This window comes from Amborella trichopoda, chromosome 10 (assembly GCF_054954075.1).
Source record: "Amborella trichopoda isolate Santa Cruz 75 chromosome 10, AtrichopodaSantaCruz75HAP2 v2.0, whole genome shotgun sequence".
Taxonomy (NCBI): domain Eukaryota; kingdom Viridiplantae; phylum Streptophyta; class Magnoliopsida; order Amborellales; family Amborellaceae; genus Amborella; species Amborella trichopoda.
The window spans coordinates 42,778,369-42,801,904 of record NC_142345.1 but is presented as its reverse complement, the minus strand read 5'-3'; the positions used below and the strand labels follow the sequence as shown (position 1 = coordinate 42,801,904).

General features: G+C 33.5%; 1 protein-coding gene across 2 annotated transcripts; it reads right to left on the bottom strand.

The window, feature by feature from the left end:
- Nucleotides 1-628: 628 nt before the first annotated feature.
- Nucleotides 629-8,397, bottom strand: PGLP2 (2-phosphoglycolate phosphatase 2). 2 transcript variants are annotated; one of them, XM_006857679.4, is made up of 11 exons: nt 7,371-8,397; nt 7,021-7,088; nt 6,494-6,586; nt 6,332-6,403; nt 4,837-4,908; nt 4,321-4,380; nt 4,126-4,178; nt 2,299-2,393; nt 1,608-1,707; nt 1,023-1,126; nt 629-881 (listed from the first exon to the last, which is right to left on the bottom strand). In XM_006857679.4, the coding sequence occupies exons 1-11, from the start codon at nt 7,471-7,473 to the stop codon at nt 778-780; spliced, it is 924 nt and encodes a 307-aa protein (XP_006857741.1). In that variant the 5' UTR covers nt 7,474-8,397; the 3' UTR covers nt 629-777. The 2 variants fall into 2 exon arrangements, with proteins under 2 accessions (XP_006857741.1, XP_011628260.1); XM_011629958.3 differs by having other exon boundaries at nt 629-855.
- Nucleotides 8,398-23,536: the final 15,139 nt, after the last annotated feature.

Here is a 23,536-nt window from a genome sequence, read left to right as displayed (position 1 = left end):
AAATATTATATACTTTAACATGTACATGCTTTATGATAAGTTTTTCTTTATAAAATTGTTAAAGATAATAAATAATTTTATTTCTGCATAGTTTGAAATCACATGAGGTTTATGGGTAGAGGAAAATTATATAAAACAATTGTGATACCAACATTGTTTAATGGGATGGAATATTAACCGGTCAAGAAACAACATACCCTATAAAATGAGTGTAGCTGAGATGAAGATGTTGAGATAGATGAATGGCAACACAAAAAAAGATAGAATTCAAAATGAATATATTAGAGAGAACTTAGGTGTGGCTTCAATGGGTGATAAGATGAGGGAAAGTAAACTTAGATGGGCTGGCCATGTTCAGTGTAGACCCAATACATCACTAATTAAAAGGTGTGATTGGTAGTAGAAAATTCTAAAAAGGCAAGAGGAAGGTCCAAAAGGATATGGATTAAAATAGCGGAAAAGTTATGGGGACTATAGTCTTACCGAAAGTATGGCTAAAGTATGGTTCTTGATAGAGTAGAATGACCTCAAATAGTTGGGATAAAGCTATGATGATGATAGTTTGAATGCAAAGTTTACTTCATACTAAATAATATATTAGTTTAAGGTATTAAAGTCCCAAGAATTATTTGATAAATTTTTTATACTAAAGACAAACACGATATTAAACCGATACACTCCTTGCGGATAATATGTTGACAACAATAATTATAAATAAGGACTTTACATTTAATAAAAATGACAAATGACAGATAAGGGAATAACTTAAATCAACCATTACATGGTTAAACGAGATTGCATGAGATCAGACACCGTGGATGTATAGTAATCAGGTTGGATGCTGTTTGTGGGGCCCTGTAGATCCGATGTAGTGGTTACGCCTACATCATTAACATTTCCATAAAATGCGAGCACGCTCACTCACTCACACGCACGAAAAGAGGAGAGAGAGAGAGAGAGAGAGAGAGAGAGAGAGGGATGGCATGATGCATGATATCATTCAATACAAGTTTCACAGTTACCTGAAAATACGAGGAGTGTCTTGCAGCCAGCATTCTTACCAAAGAGGATATCTGTGTCTAACCTGTCTCCGACCATGCACATCTTAGGAGTATCAATTTGAAATCTGCATAGGGCATGGGCATTTGAAAATTTAGATATCAGAAGCAATTATGAAACAAAATAAGCATGTGCAACTTTGTCCTTTTCTCATCTATTCTTCTAGATTATTTGCTTATTAATCTCTGCCAACCAGTCGGCTGAATTGATAAGAGAGTGGCGGTAAATCCCTTGCAAGTCCAGATTAAGTTTCATGAAGATTAAAAACTAGAGATCGATTTGGAAGTTTGCTGATCTTTTCTATTCTGATTTGTCTTGCAACATTTTCTTCTATCATAATCGTAAATTTCTGAAGTCATTTCACACTAACTTTTAGAAATCATTGACTTCATAGATCAGAGATTTATACCAGACAGGCATGACAAAATTCAAGTGTTTCACATCAAAAATTCATTCTATAGGTTCGACCACCACAAGAAAAATAACAAATTTTATGCTGGAAAAGTTGAATAAGCAAATAAGAAGTTCTTTTAATTGGTCTCTCATACCTCTCCAACAAGAAGTCCATCATGAAGGTTGAAGGCTTCCCAACAACAATAGGTTCCTTTTGTGTGGATCCACATATCGCAGCTACCATGGTTCCAGCACCTGAATTCCAAGAGAGAGCGCCAATATTACTTAAATATACAGTGATAAACCTAGCAAATACTCTCATCCAGTTATTGACAACGTAAAATTTAGGTCTGACAATGGGGTTATGCCGAACCCCTGGCTGGCAGGTTGACCCAAACCCAGATCAGGATTAAGGCCCAAGTTTTGGCTCATGAGAGTCAAATCCAAGTCTAGAAGTTATAGACTTGGTAGTAAGGTAGGGTTTGGGACTAGCTTGGACCTAACCTAGTCCGTTGGGCACAACCATAGCCACTGGGTCCAATCAGCTACAACCAGACCGAGTCTCGGTTGATCCCTGGACCAACCTGAATCCAATCCTACTTGTTGACACCCCAAGATAAATGGTCCGTCCTGTCTGAAAAATCTCAATTATATTCTGAAGACTACAGTACCTCCTACTTGAATAATCTACTTAAGTAAGAAGATTCATTGAAAGTTAGATAAGGCAGATAGTTTGCATACTTAAACCATAAGTCATTGCCTTTGGGATTCACACACAGACACAAATGACACTTTTGCAAGAAGCTATGATCTTGAAATGAAGATGCAGGGACTTGAGAAAATAACCTGGCCATTCTTGTGACGTAAGATGACCAATGGCATCACGATTCGTCGCAATGAACAGGCATCCTGAATTCTCACGTATACAAAGTGTTCCATACCTGCGAATTTGAAAGTCCAATGACAGATACAGAAAGAGATGCATCCCATTTCTCAATAATTACTCTAATAATCTTTATCTACTCATAAGACAAAATAAATAGGAGTATGACTTTCAAATTCCTCACTGCTCTTATTTTTTTCTGCAAATTTCCTAGAATATCTCCCTCTAAATATTCATCCCTGAAATCTCTTTAACTGAAAATGTTTTTAATTTGTTATGCAAATCAAATGATAATGTTGCCAACGAAAAGCTAGAAATTTAAATACCTATTAAAGCAATACTGAATGAGTTGAAAATACAATAAGAATTAAAGGATTATATTATAGAAATCAGACAATTAACCACAATGTTTCTTTAGTTTCCTTATGTCAACAGAATGTACATGCCAACCAACTATTCATTGGCATCTAGTCGTATCAACATCATAAGTTTTTTGAGGATAAGTATCATTTCCAACATTACCTTATGCCCAATTGGCTCGTCTTGACCGGCCAAATAATTTCAAATTTCCCTATCACTGAGTTCACCTCTTTTACACAAAGAAAAAGATTTTACTAAGTCAAGGTTCCTGCTGCCTTTAGAGAACATTCATAACCAGCCAATTGTCCCATGGTAGATATATAAAACAATTTCCACCACTCTCATAAATTTGATTCTAATTTTGTTTCCATTCTCCAATATTTTATCATCATTGGCATGTAGTTTTTCTTCTTCAATTTTTTTTATTTTTACATTTTATTTTGTTTATTTTTGAGGGAAAATGACTATTACCCCCCTCCCCGAAACTTCCATCCCTATTAGCCCCTTGGGTCACCAAAATCCGTTGTATCCCCTCAAATTTAAAATTTTGGGACTGATAGCCACCTAATTATCTTTTTCTTTGTATTTTTCACAAATTTGATCTTTTTGTTTTACAAAATGCTCACTTCCCTTTCTCTTCCGTTGCTTAAAACAATCTTACCTCCGTGGATCCCACTCTATAAATTTAGATATGAAAAAAAAAAAATAATAATAATAATATTATGACCTATTTTACAATTATATCAAATATCATTTGAACTTGAAAAATGATTAATCAGATATTTGTTACTATTGTTAATCGTTATTATTATTTATTTATTAAAAAAATTTGTCAAAATACCTATAAGAGATGAAATACTTAACAATTAATATATTATTGTTATTATTGTTATTATTATAATTATAAATTATTATCATTAATAAAATTTGTATATCAAGTCCTAAAGAAATATATGAAAGACTAATGTATGGGTTTGGCATTTTGTAAAACAAAGAGATCAAATTTGTAAAAAAAAAAAAAAAAACATAATTAGGGGGCTAATGGTCCCAAAGTTTAAAACTTGAGAGGGTGCAAGGGATTTTGGTTAACCTAGGGGGTTAATAGGAATCGAAATTTTTGAGAGGGCATTAAAAGTCATTTTCCCTATTTTTATTACATTTGATTTAATTTTTTTCTTACAATTTCAAAGAACATTGAAAATGAAAGGAGGCAAGTCCAGTCTAAGCCGATGTTGAATCCCCTGATCAATTATACCTGTATTCTATAGTATGCTAACATGTTTATCCATTTAGAAATCAACTTAACCATCTTAATTGAGATTAAGTCCAGATTAAAGATTCCAGAACAAGCCTGCAAGTTTTTTAGCACTTTTCTCACAACTATTTTGAAAAGGTGTAAAGGAAAGCAAGGAAAGGACTAACTATCTCACTGGAGCTTATAATAGTTTATATACTGGTCAAGTCCAACAACAACTGCTCCAACCTGGAAAAAGTAAATGCCCATGTCAATCCTATCTGTTGGTTTGAGGATTATATGTCAAAACATGAATATGGGATTCATTCTTAGAACTGACCAGACATTTCAGATAAAACTACTAAGAAAACTTATGGGGTCAAGATCATACATCCTTATCGTGTTCGAAAAAGAAATTCGAATTGAGCTGTATCCTTTTGTTTCCATCTTCCTGCAATGGATACAGAGTCCAGATCAATAATAACGAAATGGTCAACTTAAAATCCAGCTTGGTAAATCAAATTTATCCACAAAAACTATAGCAATTTCAAATGATTTTAGCTTTAGTGTAAGAACAAACAAAAATGCTTTTCGGTGGGACTTGTGAAACATGATCACATCTTTCAGTAGGACAACAGAGAATGCCTGTGGGAATTGTCTCAGACAAATGACATTAGTGCATAGAAGCATGGAAACATAATTCTTTTGGGTGTTGGAAAGCGAATTGTTTTGCATAATAAAATCTTTATGTGCAGTTCAAGCTTCAAAGCCTTTGTGCTCTTTAGAATGGAAAACACAAGTCTGGATATAGAGCAAAATAATTGCCAATATCACATTGAAAACAAGAAAGCTTCTTGTCATAGTTTCTCCAAGGGAGTTGATTACACTGTAAATTTTTTAGCCCTACCGGTCCTCCAAGGCATGTATAACCAACAAGCTCCAATTCTTCCAAAATGCCTTCCTCACCAATAACATAAACCTGTAGAGTAATAATTTTGTCAAATCATGTATGCTATTTGCTTCATCTCACCACCTAATTTATATGAAGAAAAAATGAAATATAATGTGATGCATTTCTAGGAACAATGCTTTGTGAACAGATTTACCCATTGAAAGGCCATTTTGGAACATGCTTTTGGGTGGCGAAAAGAAAGGGGTTAACTAGGCAATGGTCTTATTCTGTCATAGGCAGTGGAGAAATTGATAATGAGGCAACAAGCCCAAGGAAAGGCATGTTTCTATTCTTGTGAAGGGTTGACAATATGCACAATCGAAGATCACAAAGAGAAAAGTGTACAATCTTACTGGAAGCAATATTAACATGAGCAACAATACATCTCCCTTAATAAAACATGACCAACAATATCCAAACTTTTGGAAAACATCCATCACATATTAAGGCTTACTTCACCAATACGGAAAAAGTTATTTTTCTTTTTAATGCAATACTGAAAAGGTTCTATTGAGTTCATAGAGAAGTCATTCTAACAATGCTCAGACGAAAAATTATTATCAAGCAAAAGATCGGCAATTATGGCCAGTTCCATTGTACGCCATCCCAATATCCAATATGCTCCATTGAAACTGCATAACATTCAAATGGAAACTAAATGCAAGGCTTGCCAATCTAACAAAAAAAACAAAGCAGATAACAAGGATCTAAGATCTAATTAATTTTCTCATAATATTATCATTAATCATGGCATTCGTTTCTCATGGTGCAGTATCGTAACCATCCAAACACATTCCATTCAGAAACAATAATGGGGTTTACTGGATGTTGAGTGCAAAGAGTCCGCTAGCAGGGCGGTAGTTTCAGATATTATCAAGGGTTTGGATTGCCTAGGAACATGGAGCACCATTATGAACTAGGAGCACAACTGGGAGGTTTCAAAAATCATATTAGTTTTGTTGTACCCATAACCATAAAAGCCCACAAACACAAAATTCAGTCTTATACTGCACAAACATATTATGCACCAATTCTGCGAGGCAACAGGAATATGAAGATAACTTGCTGCAAATTCATATCTAATACAAAATCCGTATGAGTGCAGAAGGAGATAGATACAAATGGATACTCCTATTCATGTATGCATGTACACAAACATATATATGCAAGAAAAATATCAACATTTATACACACATGGAAAGGGTAAGGAAGGAATGCCATCGAGGGAAAAGGTCTCGAGTCATTTGCTTAGTCGGAAGGAGGTGAAGAGACCTCTGCACAGGGTGGTTTGGACACGAAGCTATCAAAGTGAATTGGGCCCTATTGGGAACGACGAATTGGAGGTTTGGACACGAGTCATGATTTTTTGTTGAATCAACCTCTAGGAAAAAATGTGTATGCTATCCTAAGATGAATGAAATACAATTAAGAATTCACAAAATAAACTGACCTTCTTCTCTTTTGGAAAATTGATAGATTTAAGGTAAGCTGCTGCTGCAAAAGACGAAGAAAAAATTTCCTCCTATTGACAGAAAAAGAGGCAACCAGATAGTTAACATATAGTCAAAACTCTAGAGGTACGAAATGAAAAAGATCTTGAGCAGATATTTACTTCATTCACAGAAATGCCGAACGTTTGAAACTTCTTCGCATATTGCTTTCTCGATTTTGTTGAGTTGTTTGTCACAAATACCAATTTCTTTCCCTGTCAAAAGGAGTTGAATACTCTTTTAAATAAAGACATCATTTCTAAAAGCAAGTCACACTGAAATTTCCATGTTTTGAAATGCCAAAAATTGACTTCAGGTCATATCATAACCTCTGTACATGAAAAGAGATCATCAATTTTTGAATGACCTGAAGAAAAAAAGAAAAGAAAAAAAGTCCGATCCATACACTTTATAGTTTATATGAGGCATACTGACTTTTCAAGCATTTCACGAATAATATAATGGCCAACCAAATGAGCACAAAATCAGTTGGACAACTAGGTAGCATCATTGGAAAATACAGCACCAGTAATCCATCCTTTATCAATATGATCAAATTCTGGAAATGACGAAACTGATGCACACAATCAACTTAAATAATAAGAAATACATTCTATTTTAGAAAACTAAAATATTGAAACCCACAAACCTTCGATCGAAGCATCTCTAATGTTTCCGGGACACCATCTATAAGAGTGTCTCCCTTCCATATGACACCTGCAAAATTGCAGGAATCAAGCCAAATAATATTTTCATGCTCTTTCACAGCAAATACATAAGAAATATGCATTACTTTTCACTGAAAGTGCAACATTTGTAGATTCATTTCAAAATCTACCATTCAAGCAGCTAACAAACACATAAAATTTGTCACTCCTGAATCCTCATAGATAATGAAACAAACCAATACAAAAAGTTCATTGATAAATAATGTTCAACAACAAATCATTACTACAATAGAAAGAAACAGAAAATGATACTTTTAATCCTCTTACTCACCATCACAGTCGAAGAGAAAAGCATCGACTGAATTTATGAGAAACTCTGCATTTTGAGACGAAAGAAATTGGGGTCTAGAATCATCAGTCCCAGTGTCGTCCATAGGAGAAAATCGGACACCGAATAGGGCAAAAAATTGCAGAAAATTGCCCAACTATATCTAAAACAGGACCTTGGGCAGGGTAGCATATGAAAAATGACTGAAACGATAAATAATTTCAATAACAAAAACCCTAAATGGTGAAGCCATTGACATTTTTCGCCATTAGAGCAGTGCAAAATTTATGCCCAAAAATTGAGAGGGAGAGGCGCGTATTTGCATGGGAATGTTAAAAAAGAGCGCGAGCAATTCTGAGATCGAAATCTAGCCGATAATTTGTGACACGTGGTCGTGAAGGGGAATATTCCAAGTGGAAAAGGCACAATGGGCTGCGTTTAGGTGCCACTATGTTTTAGGGCTTGGGCTTGGGCTTGGGCTTGGGCTGGGGCTGGACTGGTTGTCGGTCAGCAACGTTCAGACGTTGCGTATCTCAAATTTCATTCCCATCACCGAACAACCCCAAAAAAAAAGCGCCACTGTGGTTTTTTTTACATGAAAAGTTTTCTATAAACCATCAGGTGCAAGGATTTGTCAAGGAAATTGATAATTCAGTTAAGAATCGCCCAATTTAAATTGAATTTAGCCCCCGCCTGATTCATATCTCGTAATATATCAGGATCGAACCGAATCGAATTTTGCCCCTGCCTTATTCAGATCTCGTAATATATCGAGAATCAACCGAGTCCCATCAAATTTAGCCCCTGCCTGACGCGGATCTCATAACATATCAGGATCCAACCGAGGCCCTCCAAAATTTGAAGGTTTGGGCTGGTTCCTTTTTCATTTTGAGAAGCCCCTCTAAAATTTGAAGGTTTGGACCCGATCGGTTTCTTTTTCATTTTGAGTTCCAGCTATGAATGTCAAACCTCTCACATGGCACTTGCCTCCCGGTGAGAAATTGATATTTTGACTTAGGGTCACGAAAATGTGGGACAATTATTTGGTTTTGTATATAAAATAAGACATCTATCACTAGGAAGGAATATTTCGGTGAAAACAAGACATTGAGAAAATCTATAAAAATTGCTTCTAGTAAAATCCTAATCTATTAAGGGATTAATAACTATTAAGAAAAACCCAAATTTTTTAAGATAAGTAAGCGGTCACGTAGAAAATTAAGAGTAGTGAGCATCCTAATGAGGATGTGAAATTTTAAAGAGGAATATTTAAGGGATTTAACATTTTGGACAAACCTAACCCATATTAGTACTCCCGGTAACATTTATCTCAAAAAAATTAGGGAAAATTACATAAATATCTGTTTTAGTTTTCTTTATTGCTAAAATACCGAATACTTTATGCTAAAAAGATAAAATTACCTATTTTCAATTTTTCAAAATCGAAATTACTCCAATTTCGGTTTTGAAGAACAAAAAATTTAAATTTCTGATTATTCAAAAATTGAAAAATATTTCTCTCTTGTGGATCCTCTAGGTATTCTCTCGAATACTCCCTCTCTGGAACCCCTTCTCTGTTTTTCTAAAACTTTATCTCTCTCGACCACCCCTCCCTCCCTCTCTCTCAATCAGAGACCCCCTCTCTACCCAAAATCTCTCTCTCTTAAACCATTTGCAATTCAGAGAGCTCTTCTCTATGTCTCTTAAACTCTCTCTCTCTCAACCCCTTTCTCCCTGAAACCTATCTATCTCAAACTATCTTTGCTAATCGGAGAAGCTATGGCTGTGGGGTTTGAAAGATGAGAGACCCCCTCTCTCTTTGAAATCTTTATTTCTGAAACCATATTTGCTAATCGGAGAGGCCATGATTGTGGAGTTTTGAATAGCAGACTGACAAAGGTGGGCATTTGGTTTATGGCTTGAAACTTGTCGGTTTTGGAAGAGAAAAATATTTTTAGTTATTAAAGAACCAAAAATTTTAAATTTTTCAGTTTTTCAAAAACCAAAATTGGCTTGACTTTGGTATTTGAAAACAAAAAATGGGTAGTTTCGTCTTTTTTAAAAAAATTGTTATAAAGTCCAAAAAAACGAACATATCAGTAATAACGGAAAGTATTCAATAATTTGATATTAATATAAACTAAAATGGATATCTACGTAATTTTTCCTATTCTCAAATTTATTTAATCATGATAAATTATAGTGATAATAATAACTCCCATAAAAGATAAAAAGAAAAAAACCCCATGAAAGATATTATCGTGCAAATCTTATTATCCAAGCACAAACCATGCATGTATGAGAATGTTAAAAATAGTACAAATCAATGTAGGTTAACAAATTTCTTCAAAACGTTTGAAAAACCCAATAAAATAATTAAAGAGATTAATTTTTAAAAAAAAAAACTAAAAAAATAATTGATTTTTCCCCTAAAAAGCTAAAAAATTAATTGTTCAACTCATGTTTGTTTTGAAAAGGTACTGAAAATTAAAAAGAAATATCGTTAATGAAATGGACAATTCATATCAATGTATGTTTAAAAGTGTAAAACATAAATGTAATGGGCATGGCTCATCAAAGTTACCAGGAGAAAGCATTAAAAATAAAAACAACAAAAGCAAAATTAATTGAAAAAACAAGGAGATTCACTAGGAACTATTTATGGAGTACATTGTTTTGTTTTTTTAAGTAAGGTATTTCTTCAATAAAAAGGCCAGTAATTGTTGATTGCGAAATGAATGTATTGGACAACATACACTCGGACATTAGACCGGTTTTTAATATTTATATATTTTTAGTAAAATAATAAAAAATCATAGTGCAACACCCCCTTTCTTTTTAGAATCAAATCCTATATTTTAAAAAAAATATTGTAATTTTTTGAAACTTTAAATCCACTATTAGGTGTAGAATTGTATATGTCAATCTTCTTACCATTTTGATCTTAATGGATAACTGGGATAGTTTAAAGGCGTATTCGTCATTTTATTTTGGGTGTCGTTGGCATACGGATGTATCCGTAAGTATAGAGGTAAGGTGCACCTTCAAATTTTATCATGATATATAATTTTGATGTAAAATGTTCTTAGGATTATCTCAAAATATATTTTTATATCTAATTATAACATTTTAAATTTTAAAAATGGTTAAAATCAAGTAGATCTATAAACATATAAAAATCTTGAAAATGGACAGTGTAGATAATATGTTGTAAAATGCATTATTTCTGAGACTCAAAATCTTTTTATTTTTCATGGTCATATATTTCAATGTTGAGATGATCAATCAAAGGGTTTTTCAATATTAAATCTATTTTTTCCGATGGATTTTTGTGGTGCATCCGTAGTTCTACGTTATAAGGTATCATCCTTATATGAACTTTTTCCTTTTATTTTACCAGGAATTTTTTTTTAAAGTTTTCCTTAGGTGCGAGCTTATAAGAGGATTTGACGCTCCAAATTAAATGTCAATATTATTTATATAAAAAACAAAAAACAATATTAATAGCCTTAATTTATTTGCCACCATGTATTCTCTTTATAACAACATTAACCTTCGCTTTTTTTTTTGGAGGAAGACCTTGGTGCACCTACACGACCCTTCCGCTATGTCACTTTGTTTCCTTTTACATGGCTACGTATAAAGAGTGGGGTTTGTATAAGATGTCTCCTTTATATTGTAGAAGTAAAGTATACATCTAAAATTTATTTGAATATTTAGTTTCGTTATTGACAACAATGTGTTGGCTTGTTATAATTTAGGACTTTTAATTATTATTTTTTTATATCCACATATCTAATGTCAAGACAATCAATTGGTGGGTTCTTGAACATCAAAACACTCATTTTGTAGAATTTTTGAGTCGTTGTAAGGTTGAAACCTTATATAAACTTAATTTTTTTCATGTAACAAAATTGTGCCTTATGTTGTGTACCCCGGAAAAGGTTTTGGATAGCCCACTCACTGTGAGATTCAAAACAAATAAATAATTAATTAGTGAAAAAAATATTAATAAGATAATGATAATAAGAAATTCAACAGGGGGATGACCCAACCAACAAATCTGATTTGGATGTATGATTTCTGATCAGATCTTGAGGTTTTAAAATATAACTCATGACATAGACTTGGAGAAAACTGACACCATTTTTGGCTTATTTTGAAGGCCCCATCCTGCCATCCAATTTAGATCTAGTGAGTCATTGATCGTTTGATCTATATCCTTCACCTTATAGTATTTTTTTTTTAGTTTTCTTTCTACAATTATATGAATATGAAATTTGGTACATGCCATCATCTCAATGGGACGCACTTAAAAAAATATTTTAGATAAAATACAATAACCAAAATATCCCTAAAACTTTTAGGGGCATTTTAGTTATTTTATTTTATTGATAATATTTTTTTATATTTTTTACCGGTGCAAGTTTAAGAGAGGATTGGACACCCAGATTTTGGTATGAGAAATATTTATTAAAAAAATTTAAATAAAATAGTGTAGAGATGTGACATTATGATTGGGTCAATTTTAGTCGTTCATTTATAGTAGACGGTTGGATAAGGGGAAGCATATAAATTTTATGCATTAGGGGAAGCACAAAAAGCTTACCCTGTTTTGAATCGTGTATGAGAAAAAAAAACTAAAAGTTGAATTTCTATTAGCAATATGAATGATTTGGCATTACAAAATATTTGGGGAAAATATACAATAAGCCTAATTCTCTTATTACGAAGAGGTTACAATCACTCTTACTAGTTAGATATAAAATCTAATGGCTGCGAATTTGCCGAGTTTGAACTGCAAAAATATCTTGTTCAATTTTATGACACATTCCAAACTATTAGACTTCACATCCAGCAATTAAGTTGATTATGACTTTTTTTTTTGGGTAGTTGATTATGACCTTTTTATACTATTTCTTTTTTTTTCAAGGAAATCATTAGAAATATACCTTAATTTTTGATTAATTAGGGAAAAAACCCTCAACTTTTATAAACCTCGTCTACACTTTTTTTCTTTGATTTTTAGCATTTTTTAAACAAAATAGCTTTCATGATAATCATATTACCGTGAAGCCCTAACATTACCTCCCTAGCATTGTGGTACTTTAAGTATTGTAATGACTACCGCATTTTATACAGCATTTTAAGTGCCACGATAACTCGAATCCTTATTATGCTACTATAAAGACCGTGATACTATCGTATCTTATAACTGACTTAAAGTGATAAAGTTGACATGTATTATGGTACTTAAAGTACCGTAATCGTATTGGATGATATCAACGGTGCAAAAAACAATTGTTATTATTTCTAAACTTAAAAGTCTCGCGCTTTTCTCTTTCCTTTCCACGATTTTCTTCATCCTAAAACCCTATCTTTCCATTCCACTCTCTCTAACCCCACCTCTCTTCCTTAGCCTATTCTCTCTCTCTCTCTCTCTCTCTCTCTCTTCCTTAGCCTCCTCTCTCTCTCTAATCTCTCATCCATTTTCTATCATCTCCTTTTATTTCTCAATCTTTGAATGAGGTCTCTGAGAGCTATTGCTCAATTCGTGAGAATCAAATATACACATAAACACTATTTTACTGTTATGTTATCAAAATCGTCAAGTTTTTAATTATATATTTCCTTGGATGGCAATTACAACACTTTGTAATAAATATTATGCTGTTTTTTTAGTGGTACTTAATGTAATTGGGTTGGCAATTGGAATTTTTTGTTTAAAATATTGCACAAATATGTTTTAGATCTGTATTTATATTGTGGCATCTGTATTGCAATCTCATGTCTCTCTATAATGCAACCTCTTCATTGCATATAAATATGTGGAAACATTTATACATGCATTGCGATCTTCCAATGTGTCATTGTTCTTGGACGCTCCGAAATTGCGATGCTTATATTGATTAAAATATTTAAACAAACATTAGACTCCAAACAGAGACCAGAGGACATCGCACTCGGGCCAAATTCGCCCATGCATTGCATATCATAGAAACACATGTTTTTATATATCATATCTAGAAACATACAAGTTTCAAATGTTTAATACATTACAATTTACATCAACTGAGGAAAATGAAAAATAAGCCAAATACCCTTGATTTAGGCATTCAAACCTATACATTGACTTTAGAAAATAAAATATGCAGTCATACATAAATAGAAACAATATAATGGGTATACGGGCCCGTATATCTAAGCGTAAACACATGGGTACTGTGGTATCACATGTTATTTTTCGAGATCGGGCTTCAAGTGGGCGTGAAAAACTACAACATATTTTTCTCTATCTCATATACGAATAAGAAAACAGTCATATATGGTATTTCCTCTTAATGCATTGTAATTTCAGTTACTCTCTATTTATTTCTCTCTAATACACTATCACGTTGATTCGATCATTCCAATCCAAAATAATCGAATCCCCTCTTTATCAAGGAAGGAGGTATATATATATATATATATAGGAAAAAGCTAGGGTTAGCCCACTAGCTCATATGAACATATGAGCCCAACGGCCCAGATTGAATCTGAGCCGATCAGACGATCACGGATGTCCAGTAGTGCTTAAATTTTATTTTATTTTATAGATATTCAAATCACTTGAAATTTTAAGTGTGTGGTCATAAAAAATAGCTGAATATTTGAAAAATGTCAAAAAAAGATTTTTCATAAAATAAATTGATCAAAATACCCTAGAAAAGTTTCAGGGGGGTATTTTGGTCATTTTTATTTTCATGAATATTTGTTTTTATATTTTTATTAAATGAGCTTAATGAGAATAATGGACGTCTAAAATTTCAAGTGATTTGGATTTGTAGAAAAAAAATATAATTCAAACACTACCAGACATCCGTGATCGTTAGATCGGCCCTTATTCAATCTAGGCGGTTGGGCTCATATATTCATATGAGCTGGTGGGCTAATATATATATGAAAAATGCTGAGATTAGCCTACTAGCTTATATAAACATATGAGTTCATATGAGCCTAATGGTCTAGATTGAATTTGGGCCGATCTGACGGTCACGACTTTATTTTATATTTAAATTTTAATATTTTTTTATAAATCTAAAAAATTTGAAATTTTAGGCGTGTGTTTTTAAAAAATATGATAATCTTATAAAAATATCAAAAAAATAATTTATAAGAAATAAATTGATTAAAATACCCCTAAAAAGTTTTGGGGGTATTTTGGATAATTTTATGATTACGAATTATTTTTTAAATATTTTTATTAGGTGCACCTTGATGAGAAGAATAGGCATATAAAATTTCAAGTTATTTGGATTTGTATAGAAAACATTAAAATTTAGATACGAAATAAGGTCGTGACAGTCAGATAGGCCCAGATTCAATCTGGGCCGTTAGGCTCATATGTTCATATGAGCTAGTGGGCTAATATCAACATTTTCGATATATATATATATATATATATATATATATATATATATATATATATATATATATATAAATGGATAATGATCAACATCAATTGATAATCACAAAATCTTTAGTCTTCATCCATTTGTTGATTTGTGTCATTATCTTCACACTCTAATCTTAAAGATGATAATCATGTAATTTGAATGAGTTTGAATGCATGCACATATGTCTTCTGATAATCACATATTTTACTTAGTGCTTATCTTCATAATATTCAATTTTAACTTCACAAATCCTAGATCTAACAAGGACACTGTGTGAGAAAAAAGGATTATATTATTCTTTATCGATCGTCATGTAAACTTCTGCAGCACAGTTTCTACATGCCTTTGTATTTCTTTAACCGCTTTCAGATGGTAGATCCATTGATAATTAAATTTGGAGGGATGAAAGAGGACTCAGAGACGAAGCATACCAAGTCTCACCGTAAATAGATAACGGATGAGAGAGATCTTGTCCGTCAAAGTTATCATATTTATGCTGGAAATTGCATCAGCTGAACCAATATATTACAAGTAGATTGCAGATGCAACCGATTCTTAATGATAAATCCTTTGAACATGAAATTTGTAGAAACGAGAGAAGACTCAAAGACGAATATAATGGTCCAAGTCTTGCCTTAAATGGATCAGATAAGAGAGATATGGTCCGTCTAAGTTACCATGTTTTTGTTGGAAACTGTGTCAGCATAACTAGTGGATTACGGATGCAACCACTTCCAATATATAAATCAATAAATGTTGCACCTTTTAAGGGTGATAAATCATTGAGTCACATATCCAATAGTCCTAGTCCCATGAGAAAATTCCTAATATCGAGAGAAAAATCTCAATTTTGGTGATTGGGTGTCATCTTGACTGTAATGCACGGAGCATAAAGCTTTTAAGGCACTATATGCGGGGATATGCGGATAATGGGTTAAGGCATTTCCTATTGGTATGAAACTTTAGGGTGAGGGTTATAATGCCTCAGACATAGAGTCCTCGAGTCCCATCTTAATTTCAAAACATCAAATTTTACGTTGTCAGTCAAAGGCATATCATTCTTGAACTTTAAAACATATCATGTCTCAACATGTATTTCTTCAAGGATTACCTCAACATATTAACATATGACGAGGTTTCTCTTATTATGTTCGGTTTATTAAAACCTCGTATTCTTAACTAACAACGGATTAAAAAAGTCACATCACATCTCATCCAAAACTCCTCTAAGATCTAGTGGAGATGAATCCATGTGTCATGAGAGTATATATATCCCAAAGTTTCGTCCCAAAATGAAACATTTTCATGATTTCTTAACATATATCCTGCGTCATGATGCTCATGCATAACTGACGATTGAATCAGGAAAATATATTATCAACGACATCATATTCCTCCACGTATCACATGGAGAGGCATATAAAGGCATTAGAAGTATATGTATCATATAACCTGTCTCTCAATAAGATGGCTTTAATATCTTTTATCTTTATCTTTAAGTTAAAAGTTGAACATGCTTAACTGACGAGCTATTGTTATCATATCTTTATCGGTCGTAAGTCAAGACATATAGGGGTCGACTAATGAGTCAAGACCCTCTGAATGATGAACTTTGAGCATATCGTATCTTTCATATCATCATATCATAGGGCATATCTAAGCAGGTGTTATCAATAGCCATGTTCATTTCTTATCGATCGTCTGTTAAGACAGTTATCTAAGGTTCGCTATGAAACAACCTATCTAGGGTTCGCTATAAAACTGCTTATCCAGCGTTTATTATGGAACTCATGCTTTTATTAATACCTTTATCGAGCGTTGGTTAAGCACTTGCACTTTCCATATCGATGTCTTTATCAATAGTAGGTTAAAACACATTTAGCCTCATATAATGGTTAGAAGCATAATTAACACAAGGCATATATTCAGGGTTTTAAGCTTATCAAGTCTATCCACCATTAATACATTTATCAGACGTGCATTAGAACTTTTGTCTTATAATCACTTCAATATTTATTGAGGTGATTAAAAGTATCTAGTCTTATATGTGACTAAAAGTACACCCAACATATCCCAAAAAATTTCATTGCATATTTGTTTCTATTTGAAATTGGAGATCTCAGTAGTGATTAGGTTTGCATGCACTAATAATGGGTGATGATAGAGTGAACATCGCTTTACACTTTGGTTCTTTCAAGAAGAATTCTAATGATAGACGTATTTTTCTATTATGTTGGGGCCCTGAAGGTTACATTTTTTTAGGGGGATCCCATTCTTAGACCAATTAAAGACTCACGTGTCAAAAGTAACAAATTATGCTCCAAGTATCATGACTATTAGGTATATTGACCCATGGTTACCCCAAGTAACTGGAATATGCTACGTATCGACGATTAATGAATAGTATTCTCTCTTTGCTAGGTATTGTATATCAAACAAACCTATTGAGTCTCCACTGAATATTGACTACCAACAATGCCTCATAATGGTCCATCAAGATTGACCATGAAAGAAGTTTGCAATGAAATTCATTAGTTCTTTATTTGACAATATATTTTGTGCAAATGCTATAGGTTACGATAATTCTCACTTGTTCTTATAATATTTTTTCAACAGCGGTACCCGACCAAAGTAAGTAATTCAGAGTGAAGGTGATATTGACATAGGCGTAGAAGGTGAACATGATTAAAAAATCAAGCATCATATCGACGACATTGATATGATGAAAAGCCCCATCAGGATTGACCATTACGAATTGTACTTTGACATGGTCAGCTTTTTTATGACGTGCAGGCATGCCGTAGTCACGTTATTGATTATGTCATATTACAAAAGTTAAATATGAAGTTTGTAAAGCAAGGAGAGACGTGTATGGGCGAGGTGTGCTGCAGATGGGTGCTCATGGTGAGTGCTATGTTAGATGGTTAATACAATAAACTTCTTTAGGGTGAGTAACTTTGTAAACGTGCACTTCTGTACCGACGCAATAGGCAGGGTATATCAACCGCTTGCTCAAGTACACTGGGTGAAAAATAAGATCAAAGACTGTTTGAGTGATATGCCAAATCTAACACCTTGAGATGTTATTAATAATGAACAATGTGATCACGGTGGCATACTATCTTATCAACAAGCATGGTGGGGCAAAGAGGTTGCACAAGAGATAAATAACGGTTCCCATGTGAAGGTGTATGAGGATCTCGCCAAGTACCTGCATAAGATCCAAATCACTAACCCTGAAACCCTAAAGATTATTTAGACAGATGATTATGATAAGTTTAAGCGTGTGTTTATAGTTAATCGTCCATGTTTATATGATTTTATGTATGGCTGCAAGTCACTGATGGGACTAGATGATACTTTTTTTAAGGGAAGATACATAGGGATACTATTGGTCGCAATTGAGTAGATGTAAATGAAAGTATATTTCCCATAGCATATGCAATGGTTGAGAGTGAAACTCTACCAAGTTGGACTTAGTTTCTAGAGCTTCTCAACGAGTAGTTTGAGGAGATGCATGATTTGTCAGCTTTAACTATTGTTTCAGATTGTCAGAAATGGTTGCAAGCTGTAATTGAAGAAGTATTGCCAACCGGTGAGCAGAGGTGTTGTATATGTCACCTTTCCGATAACTTCAACAGTGAATTTAGAAATTTGGCACTCACAAGACTTTATTGGAAAGTGGCATGTGCATTGACTATATTAAGGTTCGATGAGTTCATGTCAAAGATTAGGAGTGCAAATGTTGAATCCTATGATTGGATCATGACACAACATCCAAAATATTGGGCAAACATATATTTTCAAAGATGTAGATACAATCATCTCACATCGAACATTTCTGAATCATTTAACAAATGGATATTAAAGGCTTGAGAGAAGCCCCTCATTAAACTCCCTGAATGCCTAAAGGTTAAGCTCATAGGCAAATTTGCTAAGAAGATAGTCAAGTCCCTAGAATGGAGCGACGTACTTACATTAAAGGCCCAATAGGTAATAAATGAGAGGAGTGATAATTCCTTCATATAGTGATAGGCACATGATGGTATGTATGAGATCCATGCAGATAAGAAATATGTTGTTAATCAGATGACATATATATGTAGCTGTCGGGTGTGGCAGGTTACTAGTTTGTCGTGCAATGATGCGATCACCACCATAAGATCATAGGCATCAAGATGTTACAAAATTTATAGTGTTTATAGTACAATAGATATGTACCATATGGCATATTCCCTTCTCTTCCACCCTATGCTTGATATAAAGATTATCTATGCAATAGTATTTGCTGTCAGATGCAAGATGAACCATGGGGCGTCCAAAGAAACGATGCAGACAAACAGTGTACAAAGAGATAAGGCCTCTTAAGTGTAGCCGTTGATCGCGAGCTATAACTGGAAGACATACAAATCAAATATATGAAATGATGTAAATGCCACTTGATATTTTTTGATATGCCTTTTTGCTTCTGAATTTGTGTTTCAGTACATTTCATGATGTAAAGAGGTCAGTAGTGCATGTTGATATGGCTTTTTGGTTCAATTTATGAAATGTCTAAAGTTGTTGATTTGGATGATATGGAGTGCATGTTCAATTTTGAGATCTCTCATTTCAAGCCTATAACAAAAATCTCAAAAAGTACCGTAATGCTTAGCTCGTTCATTATGATATCGTAATGCTTAGCCCGGTTATTACGGTACTGAAAAGGCCATAATTCTTGAAAGACTACTGCGAAACTACTATAAATTTGAGCATTTCAGTCTTTAAAGTATTGTAATGCTTAGCACAGTCATTACGGTATTTTAAAGACCGTAATTACTTAAAGTTTATTGAAAAACTACTAGAAATTTGAGCATTACTGTCTTTAAAGTATTGTAATGCTTAACCAGGTCATTACGGTACTTAAAACACTGTAATGAGCATTACGGTTTTTAAAATATCGTAATGCCTAGCCCCGTAATTACTATACTTAAAACCAATGTTGTCAGGTTCGCTTCGGAGCCTGTTTCGGTTTTGTCTAAAAAATAAAGCAATTCGGTGCTTCAGCAAATTGGGGAAAGACTTTTAGTTTTTTTAATATATAATTTTAAAATAGATATTTATATAATTTTATAGGATTTTAAAAATAAAAATAAAAAATTTAACAATAAAAGAAGTTGTTACAAAATAAAAATATATCAAAATATAATACCGACATATATTGATATGACGGACAACATCCGGTGACTTAATATTGGTAGGTCTTTCGGGAAAACCTCATCGAAAAAATTCGAACTGCTATTCAATATATCATCTCAGTCCTAAGCCAACTCATACCCTTCTTGGTTTGTAGTTTTGTACAAAGTGTCAATGACCGATGCATGTTATCATTCTATATACGTACAAAGTCTTTTAAAAAAACATGTGTCAACATTATATGTATTATTTTCCAAAACACATAAAATTTCGATATAAAAAACCATGTTTCGGGGTAATTATTCACATCTCTTTGGTTGAGTGGGTAAAACTGAAGGCCTTAGCCATTTCGGCAAAAGTAAACTTAAATTAATAACATTGCTTAAAACACCATAATTCCTTAAAGCTTACTAGAAAACTATTGAAAATTTGAGCATTATGGTCTTTAAAGTATCGTAGTACTTAACCTGGTCATTACAGTACTTAAAACACCGTAATAAGCATTACGATTTTAAAAGTACCGTAATGCTTAACCAGGTCATTATGGTACTTAAAACACCAGAATTCCTCAAATCCTATTGCTACTTATTCCATTTCTTCACATTGCTCCAAGTTTGCCATATTTTTTGACATTATAGAACAATTTTAGGTGGCCATGCATTTCTTCTCAACTTCAAAGTGATAATTTTGCTTTTAGATTATCACATACATTATATTATCAATGAATTCATCTATCCCAATTATAATAAAAACTTTACTACATTTTTTTTTCCTTTAATATCTTAATGGTGAAAATATAAGGTGGGATATTATGTTGAGATATCTGCCAAAAAAAAAACTTTAATACATCGCGATAAATTCATTTTACTAAGACACTATGAAATTTGTTACAAAAATAATAATTCCAATTTATGAGAGATAATTATAACAAAATAATAGCTCCATCTTCCACATTAGTACAATACCCAACTTTCCTACAGGAAAGGCATTACACACATGCATTATCAACATCTAATCATGTCTAAACATGCTTCCATAGCTAGTGTAACATATATCAATATTCTATAGGTTAGCACTTGAGAGAAAAAAGTCTTTGTAAACACTATAGGCACTATGGTCTCTTTACCTAAACAATTTTGATTAACAAAACAATAGAAAATATAAATCATCGAGAATTTTTTTGTCAAAGTTTACACTTATGACCCTACTAGCGGCAACTCAAATTGTATTGTATTTGAGCTGCTCTCTTCCTGGCTAACTCCGCGAGAGCATAATTCCCATCTAGGCGCCTCCGATTGAACCGGTGTGGGGATAGGTTGTGTATTTCTTGGTCTCTCATCTGGTCGATAAGGGTGCTATACTGGAACCATATCTTCCATCTCCCCATCTAACTCCATTTCCTTAGAGGCCTCCTCATCCCTTCTCATCTCGTCCTCTTCATGTGGCCCAACTACTTGAGTCTCACCTTTTGGGTCGTATAATTTCAGTGATTTTAATGCTTCCCCAATTAGGTATCAATGCCTTGAAGTGTAACCTTGACATACAAGCTATGCTGCATGTCATATGTCCCTAGGCTGCATCAAGTCATATGAAAATATATCATTGAGACTTCTAAAATTTAAGTAGCACAAATAAAACAATGATAGTTCTAAAACAGTCTTACCATTCTATCTTCATCATGATAACTTTGAGGTGTGAATCTTGAGGGACTTTTTTTATATGGGTTATGGATTAGGGGCCTAGTCTTTAGCCTTTACCACTTGATATATTCTTGTCTTGGCTTCCCATTGAACATGTCATTTGCTTCCTGACACATATAATCTAGCATGTCCTTTCACTTATTTATCAGAGGTTAAGGCTCGCCTTGCCAGTTCTCAGGCCTCTTCCCATTTCTCTTCCTCCTCTCCCACTGCAAATGATCATCCGATGTCCCTTGGTGAAGTCCACATTGTTGGAGCACACGAACTGGTAAGTAGCCCTCACAAATGTGTTCACATATGAGGTACGTGCGATACAAAGCAGTCTGTTGAACAAGAAGGCCATAATTTGTGTCCTCAGTTTCATCTCCTACATCAGGAAAATCATCGTAGGGGTTCTATATAGTAAATAATTTGCACAAAAAATTTCCTAAAATATAAATAAACAAAGTCAATGAAAACTATTCTCTATTATCATTTATTCGTGCGATATCGGTTTCCTGGCACCCCACAAGAGCGAAGTTGTGAGAGTTGTCCTATTCTCTAGAAATAACCCATCTGAGGGATCTAAGGAGCCATACTAAGATGTCTTTGGAATTTTAGTGCAACAATTTGAAGTGCTCGTATGCCCAGCATTGAAATGCATATATAAAAATTAAGTATTACAACCAAATATCTATCAAAACTTTTAAAAAATCTATCAAAACATTAACATAATAGCATTACCAGTACAAGAGTGGTTGATCCACTTAGGTATTAATGATCAGGACGAACAACCTTTGACAAGGCCTAGAACAAATAAACTAGGGCAGCTGCATCTCATGCATACTGACTTGCAACATCCATATTATCAAAAAATTGTAAGTATAATGTAGGAATTGTATCGTTTGTAGAATCCGCAAAAATTGTACAGCCGACTAGATACAGGAGATAGGCATGAGTGTGTCGTAACAGGGTGATCCACTTACAGTTCTGTGGGAACTGTCTAATTGTGTTCTTTAACCATGTCAGTCACATAATAGAATAGTTAGCACATGCTAGCAGGTGTCCTAGCATGGGAATATAGAATCCGTGTACTTCTCCACTCTCCTAAGAGTTACAGCTATACCTGTCACCCTTAACCGGAGAATTTTCCATACATCCTCAATAGTAGGCATCATCTCTCTGACGTCTATATTGAAGTGCCTGGTATTCGTCTCTACGTACCACCTCTCAATCATAATAGCCAATATGCCACGGTTGTGGTGAGTCATCGAAACTATGATAAGAGGAAACAATCCAGATATCCTGACAAAGTTAATTTGAGCATTGTTTGTTAAAAGTCATAAATATAATGCATTGGCCTTCTCATCAATCATGAGGGGATTATCCCGATCTTGAAATAGAATTTGTGATTTTAAATATTAAAATAACTAAATTGATTAATCATCACGATAGACAAATAATATAATTTTGAACATTTGTACATACATCTCATTCCCAAAGCTTTTGTGATATATGTTATCTTTGTCTAGTGAACAATGTAGGAATCTCAGGACCTCCAAGGCTGGGTTTGGCTTCAACCATGATCCCTATTCAAAAAGCGATCATCGATATTCAATGGTAACAAATAACTAAAAATGTGAGAGCTTGATGAATTTATGAAAGTAGCAATAAGAAACCTCACTCTTGCATGATACAAAAAATTTAGGTGCTTCAAGAATAGTTCCAAAATAAAACATATACTCAGATAAAAAATAAAAAATCAGCAATAACAAACCAAAAATCTCATAATAACATATTTCAAGAAGAAACCTTAAATACAAATTTATCATTCGCATTCTTCAATAATGCGGTTTCTAACATTATCACAAATAATAGA

Bases quoted from the DNA above. Each gene is read 5' to 3' on its own strand.
- PGLP2 (XM_006857679.4), bottom strand. From the start codon at position 7,473: ATGGACGACACTGGGACTGATGATTCTAGACCCCAATTTCTTTCGTCT. The intron at 4,909-6,331 runs GTCAGTTTATTT...ATTACTCTACAG, and splicing joins ATTTTCCAAAAGAGAAGAAG to GTTTATGTTATTGGTGAGGA. The intron at 4,381-4,836 runs GTAGGGCTAAAA...TATCCATTGCAG, and splicing joins ATACATGCCTTGGAGGACCG to GAAGATGGAAACAAAAGGAT.